This window comes from Podarcis gaigeae (genome assembly GCF_964106915.1).
Source record: "Podarcis gaigeae genome assembly, chromosome: 2".
In the NCBI taxonomy this organism is placed as follows: domain Eukaryota; kingdom Metazoa; phylum Chordata; class Lepidosauria; order Squamata; family Lacertidae; genus Podarcis; species Podarcis gaigeae.
In genome coordinates, this window is record NC_139679.1 from 98577989 (window position 1) to 98598195 (window position 20207).

At 43.0% G+C, this 20207-nt stretch overlaps 1 protein-coding gene across 12 annotated transcripts in view; it reads left to right on the forward strand.

Moving 5' to 3' along the window:
- The window catches only part of FRMD4B (FERM domain containing 4B), a 236393-nt gene that overhangs the window by 114113 nt on the left and 102073 nt on the right, over positions 1-20207 (forward strand). For all 12 annotated transcript variants that reach the window (XR_014560473.1, XR_014560474.1, XR_014560475.1 and 9 more), the window contains 4 exons: positions 5194-5259; positions 6504-6598; positions 9391-9483; positions 11002-11086. Coding sequence is in view for 6 of the 12 variants with exons in the window: in XM_083723363.1 (XP_083579489.1) it covers positions 5194-5259; positions 6504-6598; positions 9391-9483; positions 11002-11086 (339 nt within the window). In the remaining 6 variants the exon portion in view is untranslated. The remainder of the gene's footprint in view (positions 1-5193; positions 5260-6503; positions 6599-9390; positions 9484-11001; positions 11087-20207) is intronic.

Here is a 20207-nt window from a genome sequence, read left to right on the forward strand (position 1 = left end):
ATATATGCACTTGGTTTCCTTGGTGCAACACTTGGGTCACCTTGGTGTGGAATTTGGTGTGTCTGTCTGTGTGTGTGGTGGCTGGGAGTGTTTTTAAAAGGCAGGAGATACAGTGTGCATAGAGCCCTGATGAATATGCAGTGGCGCTGTGCCTTCCTCTCTCAGGGTGGGGAATGCTTTGCGCTTGTGACCAAGCCAGTTTTTCTTTTCTATTTTTTTTACTGGCTCAGCTGGTGGAGATTATATGAAAGTCAGTTGATGCTCTGCAGGAGCCAAGCAGTTTCCCCTCCCTCCCCCCTCCTCTTTTTGTTTTGTTAAAAACAAACCCTACTATACATAGACCGAAAAATACTGCACTAGAATCAAAACTAAGCTTTCTCTGAATAGTTTTGAAACTGTCCCAAAGTAGCACTGAGACCCTGCCAAAGTTAACACCGCGCAGCCGAAACGACGATGGAAACATCAGCCAAAAGGCGTTAAGCTGCAGATGCTTTTCATAGACTGCTGCTTGCCCTGGGAGAACAACGATGGGGTCCAGCAGAAGACCACCTTGACTTTATTTCTTCCAGCCAGCTTACTCCACCTTTTGCCAGTCTTCAGGTCCCAGGCAGTTTATTCTTCTTTTTCACCATCCGGTTTTGTAGGTGTCGGCATTGGCTGGGTTTGAGCCCCTTAAGCTTTGCGCTAGTCCCCCATCTGGTCAGCCACTTGGGGTTGCTTAGTGAAGAAGTAGCAGCACTCTCCCATCTTACACTATGGGGCCCCATGCTTGGTGTGGTGTAGTGGTTAAGAGCGGTAGACTCGTAATCTGGTGAACCAGGTTCACTTCCCCGCTCCTCCACATGCAGCTGCTGGGTGACCTTGGGCCAGTCACACTTCTCTGAAGTCTCTCAGTCTCACTCACCTCACAGAGTGTTTGTTGTGGGGGAGGAAGGGAAAGGAGAATGTTAGCCGCTTTGCGACTCCTTTAAGGGAAGTGAAAGGTAGGATATCAAGTCCAAACTCTTCTTCTTCTTCTGACCTGCTGTGACCATAAGCGCAACCGCTACCAGTCTCCCTTCCCACCCCGTATCTTTCTGATTCCCTACCTGTCTTGCTTTCTGCATACTCTCCCACCCCTGCCATTGCATCCAGTTCCCACAGCCACCGAGTTAAGAACAGGGCTTGCAAATTGGTGTGGTCTTTGTTTCATCCTCCCACAGATCTCCATCAGTGCACCATCTACCTCCGTTCCTGATCCTTCTGGGACTCACACTTCAACTTTTTAAAAAACATTTTTATTGCATCTCCAAAAATATCCCAAAATATTTATCGCCGTATACAGTTTTGATGTGCTTAGTAGTTTATGATTCTGTGATGCTGCCAGGAGGTGAATTATGACCACCAGTGAAACTGGGTCCATTTGTTTCCACTCTGTTATGACTCGTGGTGCAAACACGTCAGTGGAGACAACCCAGTACTCCTCTCAGTTGGTTTACACCACACTGCCCTCCCTGCTGCCCCTCCTGCCCCTCCTGGCAAGCAGCAGTGACTCATTTGCCAGGGGGTCAGGTAAACAAAACTGTTCCATCCTGCCATCCACTACCGGTTTTGTTGAAGAAGAATGCCTGACAGAGGGACTACTCCCTTCTCTGGTACTGCTCTCCATTGAAACCCAGTCTCTTTCCAGAATTATGCTACTATTGGTAGCTCTTGGGAACTTGACTTCTTGCCTTCCTTTGGTTACATTACCTGCCTTTGGAGTCTTTGACCCTTTCCTCTAGAACTTGAACTGAGCCTACCCTGGACTGTAGGATGTAGATGGACCTGAAACATTGCTGTATCCTGACTCCTACTGGACGCTGATAGGCTTAGGAAATGCTGAGTGCAGTGATAGCATGGCAAGTGGCTTCTTTACGTTACTGGTACGTAATGAGAGGAAGAGGAGGCATGCACTGCTTATAACAACATGTACTTTGGGCCTCACTTGAACTCTGCCGATTCACACCAGGGTAGGTTGAGTGGGGTTTTCAGGGAGTATAGTATTGATCTCGATCCATCTGTTTTGACTGATCTGCATTTTCAGTCCATTGGAACTCAAACGTTACATTGCAGATTTTCTTCAATCAATATTTGAAAAATTAACTGTCTTGGGGCAGAAATGGGCAAATTTGCATTCCCTCCCCTTGTCAATTAGCCACATGGGATCCAAGCTAGTTAGCAACTTTGAGAACAAATTTGCTTTATTCATTACTTTATAACATGAACTGACAGGTCCTTTCCTTTGTATTCAGAACCTCCTGATTAAAATGTGGCTTCTTAGATTCCACCCCCCTCTGCATTCTGCCATTGGCAAGTGGTAGAATTTTGGTTATGTGAATCAACTATAATGAGATACTGGGGTTTAATCCAGTTTTGTAACAGTGGCACAACTCTACACAGACACTTTTCCTTTTCAATTAAGAGTGAATTAACCAAGGTTTATGTTCATTCATCTGGTAACAGGATTAAGCTAATATGAGATAAACCACTCTTAAATCAGAGAGACATTCCACAAGAAGCTTAGCTAGTTTAGCTAAAAAGGCTGGAGGAATGGGGGAGATTCCTTCTGGATATTTTAAAAAGGAACATATTATCATCTTTTGGAAATTTAAATCAAATATATATAAAATCCTCCCTTCAAACCTATAAACCTTTTGAGCTATATTGGAAATAATTCCAACAAAACTAGCTCATGCATTTTGGTATCTGCTTTCAGTCATACTGTAGTCTTGAAACTATGTTAAAGTAACTAAATATGCACAGACACGCAAGATGTAGGTCTGAGCCAAACTTTTACAGCATTCTTTATCTGGAAAAAGTCTTATTCAAGGCGCAGCATTTTCTACCTTTGACATAAGTTTCCAAGAGAACAAGCAATTTAAAATAAATGTAACAATTAAATTTAAATAGAACAATAAATATTTAAAAATGTCAAAACAACAGAAAAAGAACAGCTCAAATAAAATTGATCATCTATTGAAAGGTCAGGCAAATAAAACCGGTCACTGAAAGCTAGCTAAATTGGTACTGGTCAAGTATTTCACAACTAAGGTGCCACTATCAAAAAGGCCCTGTGTTTGGTTGCATCATATCTAAAGGTGGTTAGACCTCTGAAAAAGATTATTTAAAAAGCCATGGGGTTTTAAAAGTTGTTCTCAAATTACAGGTGCAGATACATTCACTTTTTTTATGGGGAGGGGAACGGCTGATAGGTTGCTACTAGCAACCTGAGATTCTGCAGATGGATTGAAAATGAAAGCACTCATGCTTGAGTTATTATTTTTTTATCCCTTTCTTTAAAAAAATGCATCTACTTTTGCAACTTTAAAATACAATCCTGTAATAGAGGAGAGGAGGGTGACAGGTGTTACTTGTCTAAACAAATGTGTTTCCTCTTCGAGGAAATAAAATCTCGGTTCCAGGCAAAGAACAAATCAAGTTTGGAAATACCTTCGTTAAAGACCTCCTTGCTACAAAGTTATTCTGTATTTAGAAAGATAGGTTTGTCCCTGCTTTTTCACTTCCTAAATTAGGCGCTCTCTTTTTTTGGTAAAAAAAAAAATGCTTCCTGTTTATATAGCATCTAAATTTGTTGGTTGTATAACTTGGTGACACATATAACTTGATGACACGGTGGGATCTAAAAATATTGCCTCTAACAGCATGTTTTTGTGCATCAAGAGGATGCTGCTCCTGTGGAGGAGTAGCATAAATATCCTGCAGGTTTTATTCCAAATTTCTGAGGTTTCAGAAGGAAAACCAAGTTTACATTGTGGAGAGTTTTTTCTTTCCCCCCAACTTTTCCTGACAGTCACTTTGGAATAAAACATTCTTCAATTATTGTGGCATTCGACACGTGGAATCCGTAGCCACTAACGTTTTGACTTGACAGAAAATTGAACTTTCAACATTTTGTGTCGTGTACTATTTTGGTCTTGTAAAAGTTGAAGAAAGAACCTTTGTTCTCCATCAGAGTGGGAGGAAGCGAAAAGGAGTTACGCTGTGTTTTGTTCCGTTTTCTTTTGACCTTACAAAGTTCCTCAGTCAGCCTTTGAAGCAACCAGCACATGTATGTCTTCTGGGACCATTAATCTACCAGCTCACACCACAGCCAGCCATGATTAAAACATAGGGCTGAGTTTTAGATAGTCTAAGATTTCCCATTCAAATCTTCAGTTAACGGAGTCCTTCTAGAAATTAGGATGTTGCACTTAAAAACACGTATACCAACCAAACAAAGGCTGTAGATCCATCTCATTACAGCAGGTATGGTGGACCAGTGGACTTCCAGATGTTGCTGGACTACAGTTCCAATCATCCATGACAATTTTCAGGCTGCTGGGGGTAGGAATCCAACATCATCTATAGGGCCACAGGTTCACCATCTCTGCATATTAAGTGTATTAAGAGATGGGCTGCCAGATCACATGTATTTTTACTCAATGGTTATGGGAGAGAAGATAGCCTTAAAATATCAGGTAACAGGTAATAAGACCATTCTCAGGATCCTGGAGAGCTACTGCCAATACTAGACAGATGAAATAATCTGACCTGTGATAAGGCAGTGTTCTTCGTTTCCTTGAAAAAGAATGGGACTTACTCCCAAGTAAGTGCCTAAGGTAGCAGGTTTGGTTAATAAAGTCTTTTTGATTTTATGATGGAAGTTCATGTCGGAAATGTTATGGAAGTCAGACTCCAATGGTAAATTTTTATTACTTGGAAGTAAGTCTTGCATTTCAGGAGAACATCTACATATACTGTGCAGTGTAGGCTGTACTGATTCTTGTTTAGGAAATGCCTTGTTTTATTTCAGTCAGGAATGGTTCTTGGATGAAAAATAGTTAAACATTTCAAACCACCCAAACTAACTCAGTGGAATGCCTGAGAGTGTGCTTTGAAAATATTTCAGGTGGGCCTTCACTGGTGACAAAATAACAGAGTAAACAGAAGAAAATACTGTATAATGACAGGTGTAGGGCCAGGTGAGTGTGGCTGGAGAATAGCGGTCTAGTGGACCAAACTAGGACCGTGGTAGACTTAATTTGGCCCAGGAACCAGAGATTCCCCATGCCTGGTATAGGTACCTTAGCAGTACCTGAAGGACAGTTATTCCAATTATTTGAAATGCAGAGAGTCCATTCTACTTCTAATTATGCTTCTCTCACTTTGCAGATGACAGAAGGGAGACACTGTCAGGTACAGCTTCTGGATGACAGGAAGTTGGAGCTGCTGGTTCAGGTGAGACACCTGCATTTCTGGCATCATTATATCATTTCAGTACTGCTTTATACCAGCCTCTCCAGTTCAGTGGTCTCTATCAATGGCTCTAAGAGGGTACTCGCTTTTTAAAAGCTGGGGATGCACTAGCTGAAAAGCCCAGCTGGGGTGGGGGGCCAAATACCTACCTCAGCCAGGTGAGCATTATGCTGTAACTTGCAACCTGTATACATTTACCTGGTAGTAAGTCTCATTGGGTTTCATGGGAGTTACTTCTGAGTACACATACAAATAGGATCACACTGCCAGTTTCACATTAGCCACTGCTTGATGATGAAGATAATGATGCTTTGATATTTTAAAGGTAGGTACATGATCTGTATGGATTTTAGTCTTTAAGTTAGTGGGAGAAGCTCTTTTCTGGTGAAGGTTGCATTCCCTCATGAGCAACTTTCAAGGAGCTGTAAGTCAGTGGTGGGCGGGACAAGAGGCAAAAGGTGAGTGGAGCAACAACTGTACAGTAGGTTATGCTCCAGCCACACAAAAGCCAGATGTTTCTATATACACAGGCTCATTGTTGTCATAGGAACATCAGAAGCTTATCGGAAGTCAGACCATTGATCCCTCTAGCTCAATATTGTCTACCCTGACTGGCAGTGGCTCTCCAGGGTTTCAGACAGCAGTCTCTCCCAGCCCTACCTGGAGATGCTAGGGATTGACCTAAGACCTTCTGCATCCAAGGCAGATGCAGTAGAGTACCACTGAGCTTATGGCTCTTCAGAGACCCTGAAGAGCTGCTGCAAGTCAGAGCAGTCAGTACTGGACTAGATGGAGAAATAGTCTGATAGTCTTGTGTATGGCAACATCCTAAGAATCTCTCCGGTTTTGCCCATCACCCATAATATGGAGATAGACGAGAATTTGTAACATAGGTAATAAGGTTTGTTGATATAATGTATATTGTATCACCGCATGCAAAAAAAAATCACTTTGTCACACTAAAGGTCCATTGATTTCAGTTGGTCTACAACAAACATTAAAAATCATCATGCACCATGGCTGCAGAAGCAGATATATTTGTACAAGAAGGGAAGGTGGTCTTAACACACATTTTCTGTTTACACAGAGAGTTGTTGGGGGTAAAAGCAAAAAAACAAAGGTTCCATGACATGTAAGGTTTGCTTGACCATAGCCCTGTTTCAAATATAGCTTGTTATGTACAGGATGCAAGAATGCCATCTAATTCATATCGTTCTCTTCAATAGCCCAAGCTCTTGTCACGGGAATTGTTGGATCTGGTGGCTTCCCATTTCAACCTCAAAGAAAAGGAGTATTTTGGGATAACATTCATAGATGATACGTAAGTTCATGCAGGCATTTTGTAAACCACTGTTTTGAGCTAGTTGCCAAAGAATGGTGATTGGCTTCTTCAAAAAAAGATTTTCTAATTGCTGGGTAATAATGTAGCCAATAATAGCTTTCCATTTGCTGCGCCTTTGCTTTGTCACTGTCTGTTTCATTTCCACAATTAACTGACTTCTGGGGACTGGCCAAGAAAATAACCCAATGTGCAAGTTTTCTATAGCAGGAGGCCACCAACAGACTCATGAGTTAAAGCAGAATCCAACCACATGCACAACAAATATTAACTCCAGTGAAAAAGGCACTGCACAGAGAAATTGTCCATAGACCATAAAGTATTTTGGAAAACCACAGCCATTACTTCCTCCAGACTTTGGTAAATAGTTGGGACCGTCTTCTGAAACACCAGCTGAAGTTGCCATCATGCAGTACATGATTTGGGACTAGGGTACAGGTAGCCGAATGGTGCCCTCCTGCTGCTGCTGTCATTGAACTGCAGCTCCTGTCAAATGCAGCCAGGGATTATGGGAGTTGAAGTCCAACAATTCTGATTGCCAGGGATTATGGGAGTTGAAGTCCAACAATTCTGATTGCCACTGGACAAGGGTATATTTGGAATTGCTTTCTGCAATGTAACATAACCCTGCATGCATGCTTAGTTCATTGAGGGAAGTCCTGTTGTGTTCCCCAAGCTTTCTGAAGTACAGTGGGTAGGGACACAGCACCATGGCATTTTCACTACTGGACTGATCTCCCTTCTGTCTGCTTTTTTCAGCCAGCTATTTTTTTATTATTATTTTTTTGCTTTTAAGGCACGCTTTTACAATGTGATAATGGTACTGCAGCATCTTTCTTTGTTTATACATTAGATTTTTTTTTAAAAAATGGTTTATCATGAGTTGTCAGATGTGTGAAGGCTCCTTAAATGGAGTAAAAACAAAACCAAACCTGGAGTGTATATATGTAAGGAAATAAAGCTTTTATTACATAGTTATTCTTGTGTTGCCGTTGTGTAGCTTCAAAATGCATCTAGAAAGGCAGCATCAGATATTCGTCCTGTGGGTGCAGAATTCTATATTATTCACCTGTTTTAGAAGTCTTACAGCTGCACTTCTTAGGGACTTTGTTGGGACAAATGGTAGTATAAGAGGTGGAAATTTGTAGTGGTGGGAAGTGATGTGAGGGACAATTTGGAGCAGGGAAACCGTGATTAGGGAAAGGGTTAAACACCCATCTCAGAAAGTTGCACTCCTACCCTTTTGCTAACACGTGAGATATGCTTTCTGTTACACGAGTGCTGGGCTTCCTGTTGCTGCATGTTATCACCCTTGTTAAATCTCCCTGAAGATTTCTGTGTTGTCATCAGTATATTTTTGGAAGAACACTTCACACTTGGGAAAGCCTTCCTGGAAAATAGAGGCGGAGGGTGGGGGGATTTTTATTTGTCTCTGTATATATGTCTTTTGTCTTTTCCACCAACGGAAAATGCTTTCTTTTTATAAATACCTTTTGGGATTCTATTTTCAGGTGTGTGTGGGTTTTTTTGGACAGGCTGTTTGTGTGGCAATACTTTTCCCACTTCCAGCCTCCTGCCCAGTAGCATTTCCACCCGGTGATCTTGCAGAAATTGCCTCTTAAGTTTTACAGAAATGACTGGTATCCAGGGCCAGCCCTACCATTAGGCAGCATGAGGCAATCACCTCAGATGGCATATGCTGTGGGGCAGTGGCTGCAGCCCCTTGGTTGTTTCTCTCAGTTGGAAGACAGAGCTGTGGGTGATTCATGGCCTTTCATGCACCCCTTACACCAGCCTGTTGCCCTCAGTCACATTATCTCATCACCAGATTCAGTTTCTAATTCAGCCAGCTTCTGTACAAGGACCTAAGTGGAGGCACCATCTTCTTCTTTGCCTCAGGCAGCAAAATGTCTTGGGCTGGCCCTAGTGTTATCCTTACAACACAAAGCAGCTTTTGCTTTGACAAGTTATAGGGAGCTTGAAAGCTCATGTCAATGTGATTCTCCATTTAGTTGCATTTTGTGTATGAATTTAGCAACCACCAGAGGGCAATCGAGCCCTTTTCAATTAGAACTTTTTATCTCAGTTTTCTAACACAGTCCACATGGTGGATGGACGACACCACTTTCTCTCCTGTAAAATCCACAGGGCAAACTGTGCTTTGTGGCAAGGACTTAGTGACTCAGACCCTCTATGGGCAGTGACCTGATGGTTAATAATACATTTTGCTTGCAAATGAGTCCTTCCTATCTGCAGTGCTATTCCTTCTGCACAGATTCTATTGCAAATCCGTTATGAAGCCACGTTGGCTGTGGGAGGTATAAATAATGGCTGCTTAGAACAATTGGCCTTTTCCTGCTGTCATGCTTGATTTCTTAATGCAAAGGAACTGGGGCTGGTGAAGTGGCAGGTGACTCCTTTGATAATGACCCACATTCTAGTATATATAATATACAGTATAGATTGTTTGTGTGTGGATGAGTTTGTGTGCACTGAATGCTGTCCTCACCAACAACAACTCCAGGAGTTTGGTGGTTAAAACAGTAGTGGTTAGAGCAATACAAAGCACTATGTATTTTTAAAAGTTGCTTAAAATTAAATTTAAAATTCAGGGTTTGTTTAAAAACCAGTAAAGCGGGGGAGGGGCAGCATGTGCAGATTACTATACCTTTGAAATACATCCTCTATCGCTCTGAACCTAACCTGTTTCATTTCTTTTTCCTGTCTCTAACCCTGTTTTTTTTTTGGGGGGTGCTTCTTTTTTGTTCCTCCAGAGGTCAGAATATCTGGCTACAGTTAGATCACAGAGTTCTGGATCATGATCTGCCCAAGAAGCCTGGTCCAGCGACTTTGTTTTTTGCTGTCAGGTGAGTAATGATTACTTCGAAGCACCAGGCAAAGTAAGGCTGCCATTCTGAGTGTGCCTGAGTGCAGTGAGTTAATTGTCAACACACAGGCAGCAGGGTAATAGCCAGCTGGTTCCTGTGGGGGTTTTTTTTGTGTGGTGTCATTTGTGTGAGCAACTTTGTCACACTTGCCTATCACTTCCTAACAGAACATGCTGCATCACGCTTTAAATTCTTTATTTAAACCTCAGTAAGATGACTCAAAATGTGCTATATATACTCTCTCTCTCACACACACAATGCAGATTTTAAAGAGAACCCTTCCTTCAAGGAATATCTTGCAGGACTGCAAATGTTCTGCATCCCTACCTCCACAAGGCTTCCAATTCTCGCTTCTATAAATCTAATCACGCAAACCCACCCACTCATTAATTTCTTAGTTTTTAGCTGACTCTCCTTACACTGTATTGTTTTATTATGTGTGCATCATGCCCTTTCTCCAAGGCCAGAATACGTTTCTTCCCACATACCTCCCCATTTCCTTCTCATAACAACTGTGCAAGATAGGTTCAACTGAGAAAAATCTGCCCAATTTGGGGTGATATTTCCTTTCCCCCAGCAGTACCTCTGCTGCTTCCCACATTGTTTAGGCATGGCCCCCAATCCTTTGGAGAGACTTTTCAATGCTGGGAGGGTGGGGACAGAGAACTTTCCTCCCACAAACCTTAAGTTAACTTACCTTGGGATCTAAGGCAATGAACTCGCAAATAATTAAAGTAGCCTTCTGTGCTAAACATACCACACATTGGCTTTGTATTATCTCCTTTACATTTCAGCTAATGAAATATTCTTTAAAATAGCAATGGTCTGAAGAGGCAGCTTAATAATGAACATCTCATGCTCTTCAGAATAATGAGAGCATATCCCACAAAGGAAGAACACAGGAAATAAGTTTATCACCCCCTTGCCTGTCTGTGGTTCTGACTTGCATTGTTCACTTTATGGTAATAAGAAACTTCTTATGTGATGACTCTGCTTTGACATCTGAGTTCTCAGCTCTCTGTAGACAACATCCCATATATAAAGCAATATTAAAATACCCATAACAATCCCAGCATATTCACACTCCTGTCTCAGCGACATCTATGCTGGCTTGATCATGTCCACAGAATGAAAGATGGCAGGATCCTCAAGGGATGTGCTCTGTAGGGAGCTGGCTTCAGGCACCAGGCCCGTTGGCCCTCTTTGCACTGTATTTGAGTAACCATAAGAACATAAAAATGGAAGAAAAAGCCTGCTAGATCAGGCCAGTAGCCCATTGAAAACAGCATCCTGTTTTCACAGTGACCAACTGGATGCTTAGGGAATCTTGAAAGCTGGACTTTAGTGCAACATCACTCTCATGATTATTCCATAAAGTCAATCGAAGCATCACCTTAATCTGGTGTTCTCATTATTATAGCACAAACCAGCAGATTGCTATTCGTTTACAGCTGGAAGTACTGTAATATAAAGTCACTTTCTCCTTCTTTATTTTAGGTTTTATATTGAAAGCATTTCCTTTCTGAAAGACAAAACCACAGTTGAGCTCTTTTTCCTGAATGCAAAGTCCTGTGTACATAAGGTAATTTAGCACCTTTCCTGTACAATTGTATGTGTGTAGCTGTAAAAATAAACTTTGTTCAATCATATGGGGACACACACACTACTGATACTTTTCATTCTGCCTGAAGTAACTAACAGAAATGGATGGATAAGTTCCACAAATAACGCAAGAATGAAATATTGTGAGACCTCAGAGAGATTGAGTTCTTACTCCTGTCTAGAAGGTGTCTTTAAACTCTGATGTGCTTCTTGTTTGTCTGGACTGAGGATAGAGAGGGATGTGAGAGTAAGCTAACAATTATTGCTCCAGGCATGTGTCACTTGGTAAGTTGCCTAGAAGGGAATGAAGCCCTCAAGCTGGGATAGGTTCTCCACCACCATCAGTCTTAACTATGGTTTACATAAACAAGCTCGTCTTCAAGCTGTGATTTATGAAGCTGGCTTGTTTTAATAAACAGTCGGAAGATTAACCACAGTTTATGGTCCAATGTAACTGAAGTTAATTGCAACTGGAAGCAAAAGCTTCAACTCTCTCCTCATGACCACGCCACAGGAGGGGAGCAGGAGCACACGTCACATGAGTTGCGAGGCTCACTCATGCAACGCTGAACAGTGGCCCATTGTTGAATCTGAACAAGGCCACTGAGTCACCTGGTTGCTGATTCAGCAGATTCATTCAGCCTCCAGAAGCAGATGCCAGGTGGCGGAAGCATACCTGCTTTTCTGCCTTCTGTCACAGTGGCAAGAAGGAAGAGGAGAAACTTATGCCCACTGTTTGGAGTCCAAGGCAGGATTTCTCCAGCTGCTTTTGGACTACAATTCCCAGCCTCCCTGACTACTGGTCCTGCTAGCTAAGGATGATGGGACTTCTAGTCCAGCAACAGCTGCAGACCCAAGTTTGGGAAACCCTGGTCTAAGGCTTCAGGATTTAAGTTAGCATCAGGTGTAGGGCAAACCCACATGGCTGTGAGCTAGAAAATCCACTGGTGCAGTGTTCCTGCATTCTGATTTCCCTTCCCAAAGCACAGAGCTGACGAGAACACCACTGGCTGGTGGGGGCTATGGAGACTGCATGGCCAACTTCCCAGTGTAAGGGGAGGGCTGGCTGGAGGCGAAACATTTTTTACATCTTCTAGGGACATGCTGTCCACTAGACAACTGAAATGGAAACATTATCAGAATGAACGCCATGGCCCTGCTCTAGCATGCAATGGGATTTGCCTTTAGCTATGAATGAGGAGGCCCTTGCACGCATGAAGGTGCCCATTTGCGCAAGCTGCTGGATGGAGCCTTGCGGGTGTACTAAAACGTGGTCATATTTTTCCACCTGCCATTGACTCGCCCTCTCAGCCATTCCCATAAATTGCTGCTTGGCCTTTCCTCATGTCCAAAAAGAAAGCTACTGACGTTCGTCAGTGGATGCACGACAGCACAAAATAAGGCAGGATACCTAGCGGGTTAGTACACTTTTGCCCTCTGTTTTAGGAGTGCAACCCCCCAGGAGTGCACTATTTTTAGAACTTCTAAAGATACATACTTCTAAAGGGTTTCTAGCAACTGGGGGTTTCCCTTTTAACCACTTTAATGCTCTCTTCATTGGACCGCTGCAGCAACAAAAAAATATGAATAGATGCCTGAGCTGGTGTCCAGTTAATTGTTGTTCCTGCCGCACCATTTACTATTTATGCTCTTCAAACCCACAAGAATCATTGCTTTCAGAGGCACAGAAACATTTCTCAAAGTGTTATGCGCTGTGCCCAGTGTAGTTAACAGTGCCCTGATGGCTTGGTTTTGAAAAAAGGAAAGCACACTGGGTGAGATTTTGAATATTGAAACAGAGTGAGGAAGAGGGGTGTAACTCATTACTGAACTCTGTATCTTTGCTTCAAAGTGCACCCCAATGCAGTTTGTCTCCCTGCAAAGTCCAAAACTAGTGTTGGTTTCAGGAAAAAGCAGGGTGTGAGGAGGGCAGTTTGGAGTGGAGAAAAGGAGGCAGTGATGACTACCAACTTGCATGGCTTTTAAAGGGGATTATTAGACAGATTCATGGAGGGTAAGGCTATCAGCACCTGCCGGCCATGATGGCTGTGTTCTGCCTCCATTGTCAGAGGCATCAAGCCTCTGAAAACTGATTGCTAGGAATCGCAGGTGGGCAGAGTGCCATTGCGTTCATGTTCACTTTGCAGGCTTTCCACAGGCGTCTGGTTGGCCACTGTGAGGACAGGATGATGGACTAGATGAGGCATTGGCCTGTGATAATTGTAAAAATTTGAAGACACTAGCAGGATTGAAGTAAATCCTGTAGACATATAGTAAAGAGCTAGATTGCACGATTGGATTTGATATGGGATACCGGTTGAAGGGAAGTCATAAGCTCAGCAGAGCAAAAATGTATTGTTTGGAAAGCTGTTTAAAGGAAAATTAAAAAAAATAATATTAAAAAAACACAAGATGAGGCATCGGCCTGATCTAGCAAGCTCTGCTTATTATGGTCTTAAGTGGGTGAAGAGTTAAGTAGGCACACAAATCTTCGCTACTCAAAATAGGTATATAATATGTAGATAGCCCGTCAAAGTGCACAGATGTAGATTATACAGGAAGTTCCTGATTAGAGAAGTAAAGGGGAAATAAAGGCAAAGGTTTTTTCTTAAGTAAACTTAAGTATGTTTGTATCTTTCATAAGGGAATTCAAGGCAGCGTATGTGGGGTTTTCAGGTGGTCTCCCATCTAGGCATTACTCAACAAGGTAACAGCATCCATCGTGTGTCATGATGAAGGATGGAGATGTTGATGGACTTCAGCTCCTAGTAGCCTCAGCCAGCATGGGCAGTGAACATGAGAAGAGCCTGTTGGATCAGGCCCATGGCCCATCTAGTCCAGCATCCTGTTCTCACAGTGGCCAAGTAGATGCCTATGGAAAGGTGGAAAGCCCACATGGTCAGGGATGTTTGGAGTCCATCAACTTCTGCAGGGCCAGAGGTTCCCCATCCCTGTTCTAAAGAAATTTCATGACCATCCTTCAGCTAGATTCAGTAAGAGTAAGATGTTGGAGTCATCAGTATTTTCCAATAAGCATTTTGACCTTTGTCAAGTGTACTTTCTGGAAATGTCGGAGCTAGGCTAAAAAAAAAAAAATACAACTAAGAAATCCAGAACAAGGTGGGAATGAAAGTGAGAATGAATTGCCAAAACAAATGGGTGTGAGTATCTCTGCAGGTGTGCAGATGAATGCGTACCTACTTATATATGCTAAAGAAATTTGAAAATGTTCGAAACATAAACATTGCTAATTTGCTCTTGTGACTTTGCCAAGATATATGATTTGAATATATTAATGTTGGTTGCATGTTCTAGCGTTGAGAGGAACTGGTTATAGTGGCAATGATGTGCAGATGTAGTAATGCTGCTCATCAGTGTTATGTTAAAGACTTTAAGGGTGTAGAGAACAATTTTGACAGAGGACAACCTTTTTTCTCTACTTACTAGGTGTGTGTTAATTGGTATCGGGATAGATGGTGCCAGGCGGTGGTTTCTTGCTGAGCCTGCCTGTCAGCCAAAGAGAAAAATAGCTGTCCCTAGAACTCAGTTTCTGTGGGAGGCATGAGAAAGAGGGAGACAGAAATATGGGTCACAGATGCAATAGGTCCAGTTACAGATAGGTAATAGATGCAATAGGTGTCGTATTTATAACGAGTAGCATGGCAGTGTCACCTTCTGTTTGTTGACTGCTTCTCACTCAGAAGCAGGCAAGGTGAAAATGTCTTTGCAGGTAGATTTGCATCCATGAGGTGGGTGGCGCTGTGAGTTAAACCACAGAGTCTAGGACTTGCCAATCAGAAGGTTGGCGGTTCGAATCCCCGCGACGGGGTGAGCTCCCGTTGCTCGGTCCCTGCTCCTGCCACCCTAGCAGTTCGAAAGCACGTCAAAGTGCAAGTAGATAAATACTATCTGGCGGAAAGGTAAATGGCATTTCCGTGTGCTGCTCTGGTTCACCAGAAGCGGCTTAGTCATGCTGGCCACATGACCTGGAAGCTGTATGCCGGCTCCCTCGGCCAATAAAGCGAGATGAGCGCCACAACCCCAGAGTCGGCCACGACTGGACCTATTGGTCAGGGGTCCCTTTACCTTTACCTTTACCCTTCTACATCATTAATCTAAAACTGAAATTAATAATTTGTTGACTGTCAACTATGCTTGGTGTGGTTTTCCCTATTAAAGCTGGTTTAGGATTATATTTCATGGAACGCCCTTATAACCTGTCGGCATCGGAGAGTGCCTGCTTGCATATGCATTGCAGTTTCTACAACTATCAGTGACTGATTCTCAGAATAAGTACCATTCCTTGCGCCCTTGGCAAGGAGCTGTATTGGCACACACACACCCCGCAAAAAAATATCACTTTACCGTATGCCTTTGTGCAGCAGTGCAAGAAGGATGGGAAGCTTCTCCCGCATTTGATCTCGGCGGTGCATCACCAGGCATCTCGATAGTCTGATAGGAGATTGTTGCACCCTTCCAGGTCTGTGTCCCTGGCAGGTGCCAGTTTTGCAAACCTGCTAGTACACCTTTGCTGATCCTGAAACAGTGCCATCTCATGATCAAGAAACAATGCTATAGGGTTTGGGTTACAGATATAACAGATGTGACCAATTTATTCAAGTCCATGGGCACATCTGGATTTTTTTTAATCAATTCCCATGGGCACCGTCACCCTGGTTACTTCCTTCCTACCTCTCCTGGATCAACCCCAACCCCAGCTGGCAAAGTAATAAACCACACGAGCCTACGCTTTGCAGTTTCCAAGGATCTGGTAAAAGTTGGATTCAGTACAATTAAGGCAGGCCCATGTCATACATTTAAAGCACATGACTTTCCCCAAAGAATCGTGGGGACTGTAGTTTAAGGTTTCTTGAAATTGTAACCCTGGGGGGAGGCAAACTACAGCTCCCATGATTCTTTTGGGTAAGTCATGTGCTTCAAGTGTGCATTGGATGTGCTTTAAATGCATAAGGTGGACCTGCCTTTTATGTGAGCCTTGAAAAACACACAGAACTGCAAAAGGAATTGGGAAATAATAGCACTTTTCCAACTTCCTCCTTCAGCTCTATGTATGTTTTGGCGGAGCGGGCAGGGAGCAACTTCCACCACCACCTCATGAAAATGGAGGCAATGAATGGGAGGGCTCAGAATCTTCATGGGTGCCAGGAGAAGGCAGAAAAGGTGTTACTGCACCCATGATCCCTAAATTTACTCTGAAATCCTTGGTGTGGGTGTGCGTCATTGGATTTGCTTTTTTGAAGACCAAGTGTATGATGTCTGCTGCGAGTTTGCAAATGGGAACTGTTCATTGAACCCATTCAACAGAGCATATGCAGTTGAGAGATCTCCAATATTCCTCCTCCCACCTCAGTATTTTTACTCCAGCTCTTCCCACCCTCACAGAGCACACAACTATAAAACTCTTTTAAGAGAGCCTTTAGAAGTGATAGGTGAAACTAATCAATAATGCTCTTGCATGCACACCTTGCCTAATGAGTGGAAACAGAGAAAGAGTGATCTTGTGCAACTCTCCACACATACCTGTGGGCCAGGAATGTAGTAGCCCAAAAGGAGAGATGCTCAGATAGACGGGTGTGGTACAGAAACCTGGCTAGATCAATAACAGTTTTCTCGAACATCTCAGTCCTGAAACATTATTTAATGTTTAACTGTTGAGGGAAAGGAATGTATGCATCAAGCCCCAGCTTTGAGATAACATTTAAACATGTGCTTGGGAAAAACAACAACACCAGGCACTTTGCTTGTGTGCATCTCTGAAATGGGTGGATTGAGGACAGGTAGACGGAAGAGTCCCATGTAAGCATCTTGTGTCATTTGGCTGCACGGAGTGGCTGTGCTTCAACTGTACTGGTGCCATGCTTGTTGCAGAACAATTCTTTTGCACAGCTTGTCCTCATCTACTATTTAACAAGTTGTTCCTTTTTTGCTCACGTTTTATGAGCCTTTGCACATCCTATCCTCTTTCAGTTGCTTATGGTTTCTTCTTCTTCTTGGGATATTATTTCCTTTTTTAGTAGCCTTTTTATGGCATTTTGTTCCTCTTTTTAAAAGTACCCTAATTTGCATGCTGCCAGATGTACAACACATTTATGTGATTCTACATTTATAGGGGGGAAGGGGGCTGAGGAGCGGCCTTGAAGAGGTTTGTGGGCAAAGTAAGGAGTTGAAAAGATTCCTCCATAGCCCAAAACCACCAGATTAAATTTTAAATTAAAATTAAAAGCCCTTGTAATGATGGTGGGTGGGTGATAAATTTTTATTCAACTGAACATTGCTGTCATTAAAGGGACATCATTATATGGCTGTTAAATTATTTTGCAATGGTTCCAGCTTTTGCATTTAAAAAGATAGAAATAAGCACAAAATGAGTTGAGAATCCAGTATTAGTTATGGACTAGTTATATATTTAGAGAAGCAATCCTTTAATCATTACTGAGTTCCTGGCATCACATTTGCCTTCTACAACGTTCACGGTTTAATCCTGTGCTCCCATTTACATCAACTGGAGCGTTTCATGATTTGGTGCAAGTCCTCAGCACTAGCAATGTCATGCTGACCTCAGGCTTACCCCAGCATGGCACTAGGGATACACCAGCTTGATATTATGCTGGCAGAAAGGCTGAAAATGGGTGGCGTCAGCAGTGTGTCAGAGGAAGAGCAAGCTTAATCTGAACCCTGTGAGCAGCTGATTGCAAAAGGAAATCTCTGCCATGTAAGAGTCTAAGAACCCACCGTGTTCCCAGACCTTACTCCAGTGTAAGCAGGTACCAGTGTAGCTGACTGAGACCAAGGGATTGCTCTGTTAGACTCCATTGCTAGGGAGTAAGTCCCACTGAATTCAGTGTGTCTTAGTTCTGAGCAAACACGCTTCACGTTGCACTTTCACTCTGTGACTAAGCATAGGCTAGCCTCACAGTCCTGACGTTTGGTGACTAGATTTTCATGAGCAGTAAAACCTGAATGTGGTTATGGCGGTAGTTCTCCCATGGGTTCTTGCAGGATGTGGGTCATCTAGCCATACACAAACACATCACAACAGGGGGCATTTCAGTAGTTACTACCACATACTGTGGAGTTAAAATGGAGCCCAGTATCAGGTGTGGGATTGGCTGTCTCCGTGCACAGTGATGATACAACAAGACTCCCGGTTTGGGTTGGAACCTCATTCTGTGATGTACCTAGCTTTGATTTTAACCCAAGCCTTCCATAAATGAAGTCCCTTAACAGGTTGGGATGCTTCTGCTGCAAGCAAGACATCAATTACTGTGCTTGCTGACCCATTTGTCCTAGAATTCTCCAGGAACTCCCTTGCCCTAGGCATGGTGCACATCTAAATACCAAGCCTCTGCAGAGAAGCAAATGGCTTAATAACACCCTGCTGAATTGCATCTACTCTCCCTTTCCTTTCTTCCCTTTCTCTCCTTTCGGGTTTCTGAATTGGACAAGCTGGACAGGAGGAAAAACATTAATGGGATTTAGAGCACATTTGTGACTTGCTGGTCATGTTTATTTTCACACACCCTGGTGCTTTGACCACAGACTTTCCTTAGACAAGCGCTGTCATCTTTTCAATGCCATGTCTTTTAACACTGGGCGGGCTCTTAACAATGAACATTGCATAAGTTCCTTCCAATTGAAACCAGCACTCTACACACCTATAGAATAAACCTGCCTGCGCAGTTCAGCCTGTGTTTATTTCAGTCTCCACCTGACTTGCCTTTCTCTGTGCTCAGGGCACAAAGAGAACATAAATGACACTCTGCACACACAAATACCACTTGAGGCAAACTAAACACTTCCAGCAGTTTCTTATCTTGTGTTTGTTCCTCCGGGTAGGCTAGCACCATGGCTAAGATTGCCTATACATAAACTAAACAAACCCTAAATCATGTACAACGTTAGGTGAAAAAGTGCTGTTCATCCTGGTTGCCAGTGACCTTGGCCTTTTTTTGCCCTCTGCTTTGGCTTTTCTTTTGGCATTTTGCTTGAGCCGCCAGCTTTGCAACGCTTTGTACTAACATTTCTTGTTGGCTCCTGTGCTTTGCTTGTGGCACACTTTTGGTGAGATTGCATGGGATAATCTGGGAAGGCTGACAGATGTGGGGAGAGTGCATAGTGTTTAGGCAATGAGCTTTTGGTTGCAGCCCTATGATTCTGTCTGGAAGGAACCTCTAACTGTAAACCAAACCATTGATTTTCTGTATAGGGTGGTTTATAGCAGTAGTCTTTGGTCTTTTCAAATCTGAGACCTACCTTTAACCCAAAGGTGCAGCATTATTATTATTGCTATGTATTTGTACAGTGGTTGTGCTGCTGTTGCAGGCTACTTGAGTTTAGGCTGTGGTTCAATAGTGGGTCCCAACCCATCAGTGGCAGACCAATAGCTTTTGGTATACTCCATCTCCAGTATTTGGGGGGGGGGGTAGGGAGTTCCATAGGTACCTAAATTTTGGGAATGAACAACCTTGGAAACATTGGGAGAGTCTATGTGGTCAGAAGGAACTTGACTCGGGGGCATGGGATGGATACCTGACCTTGAAGTGCCCTATAGTTGTTCTTTGCCAATTAATGTTGTGATTCTCACATTACCCATTAAATCCCATATGTTAGTATGATAGTATCCCATATGTTAGTATGGAAGCCTACCCTGTACCCCATACTTATCCCTTGCTTATAAGATTTTATCCAAGCTCTTCTGAGAAGTCTCTAGAAAAAGTGTCATGGCAGCTCCCTTCACCACACAGCTCTCATTGCTCCTAAACACTTGCCAGTCATATATAATGCAAGCCTCCTTCTATGTGGTTTTGCAACATACCCCAGTAGGCTCCTGCCATGGTGTCTGAGACATGGGAGGGTGGTTTCTCTGCCTGTTCTTTGTGTGGCAATATTTCAGTCGCTTGAAGATAGATAGGAATCAGGGTAATGTGAGCATGAGCTCACCTGGATGCTTGAATGTGAACATTCCGCATTTCTGTTTTTTCGCCATGCTTGCTAGTGTGAGTGCGCTGCAGCTGTCTGGCAAACATGGCACACCCTAGCTTTTGTTCCAAGCTTTAGGGGTGCAGAGGTGGATGAGGATC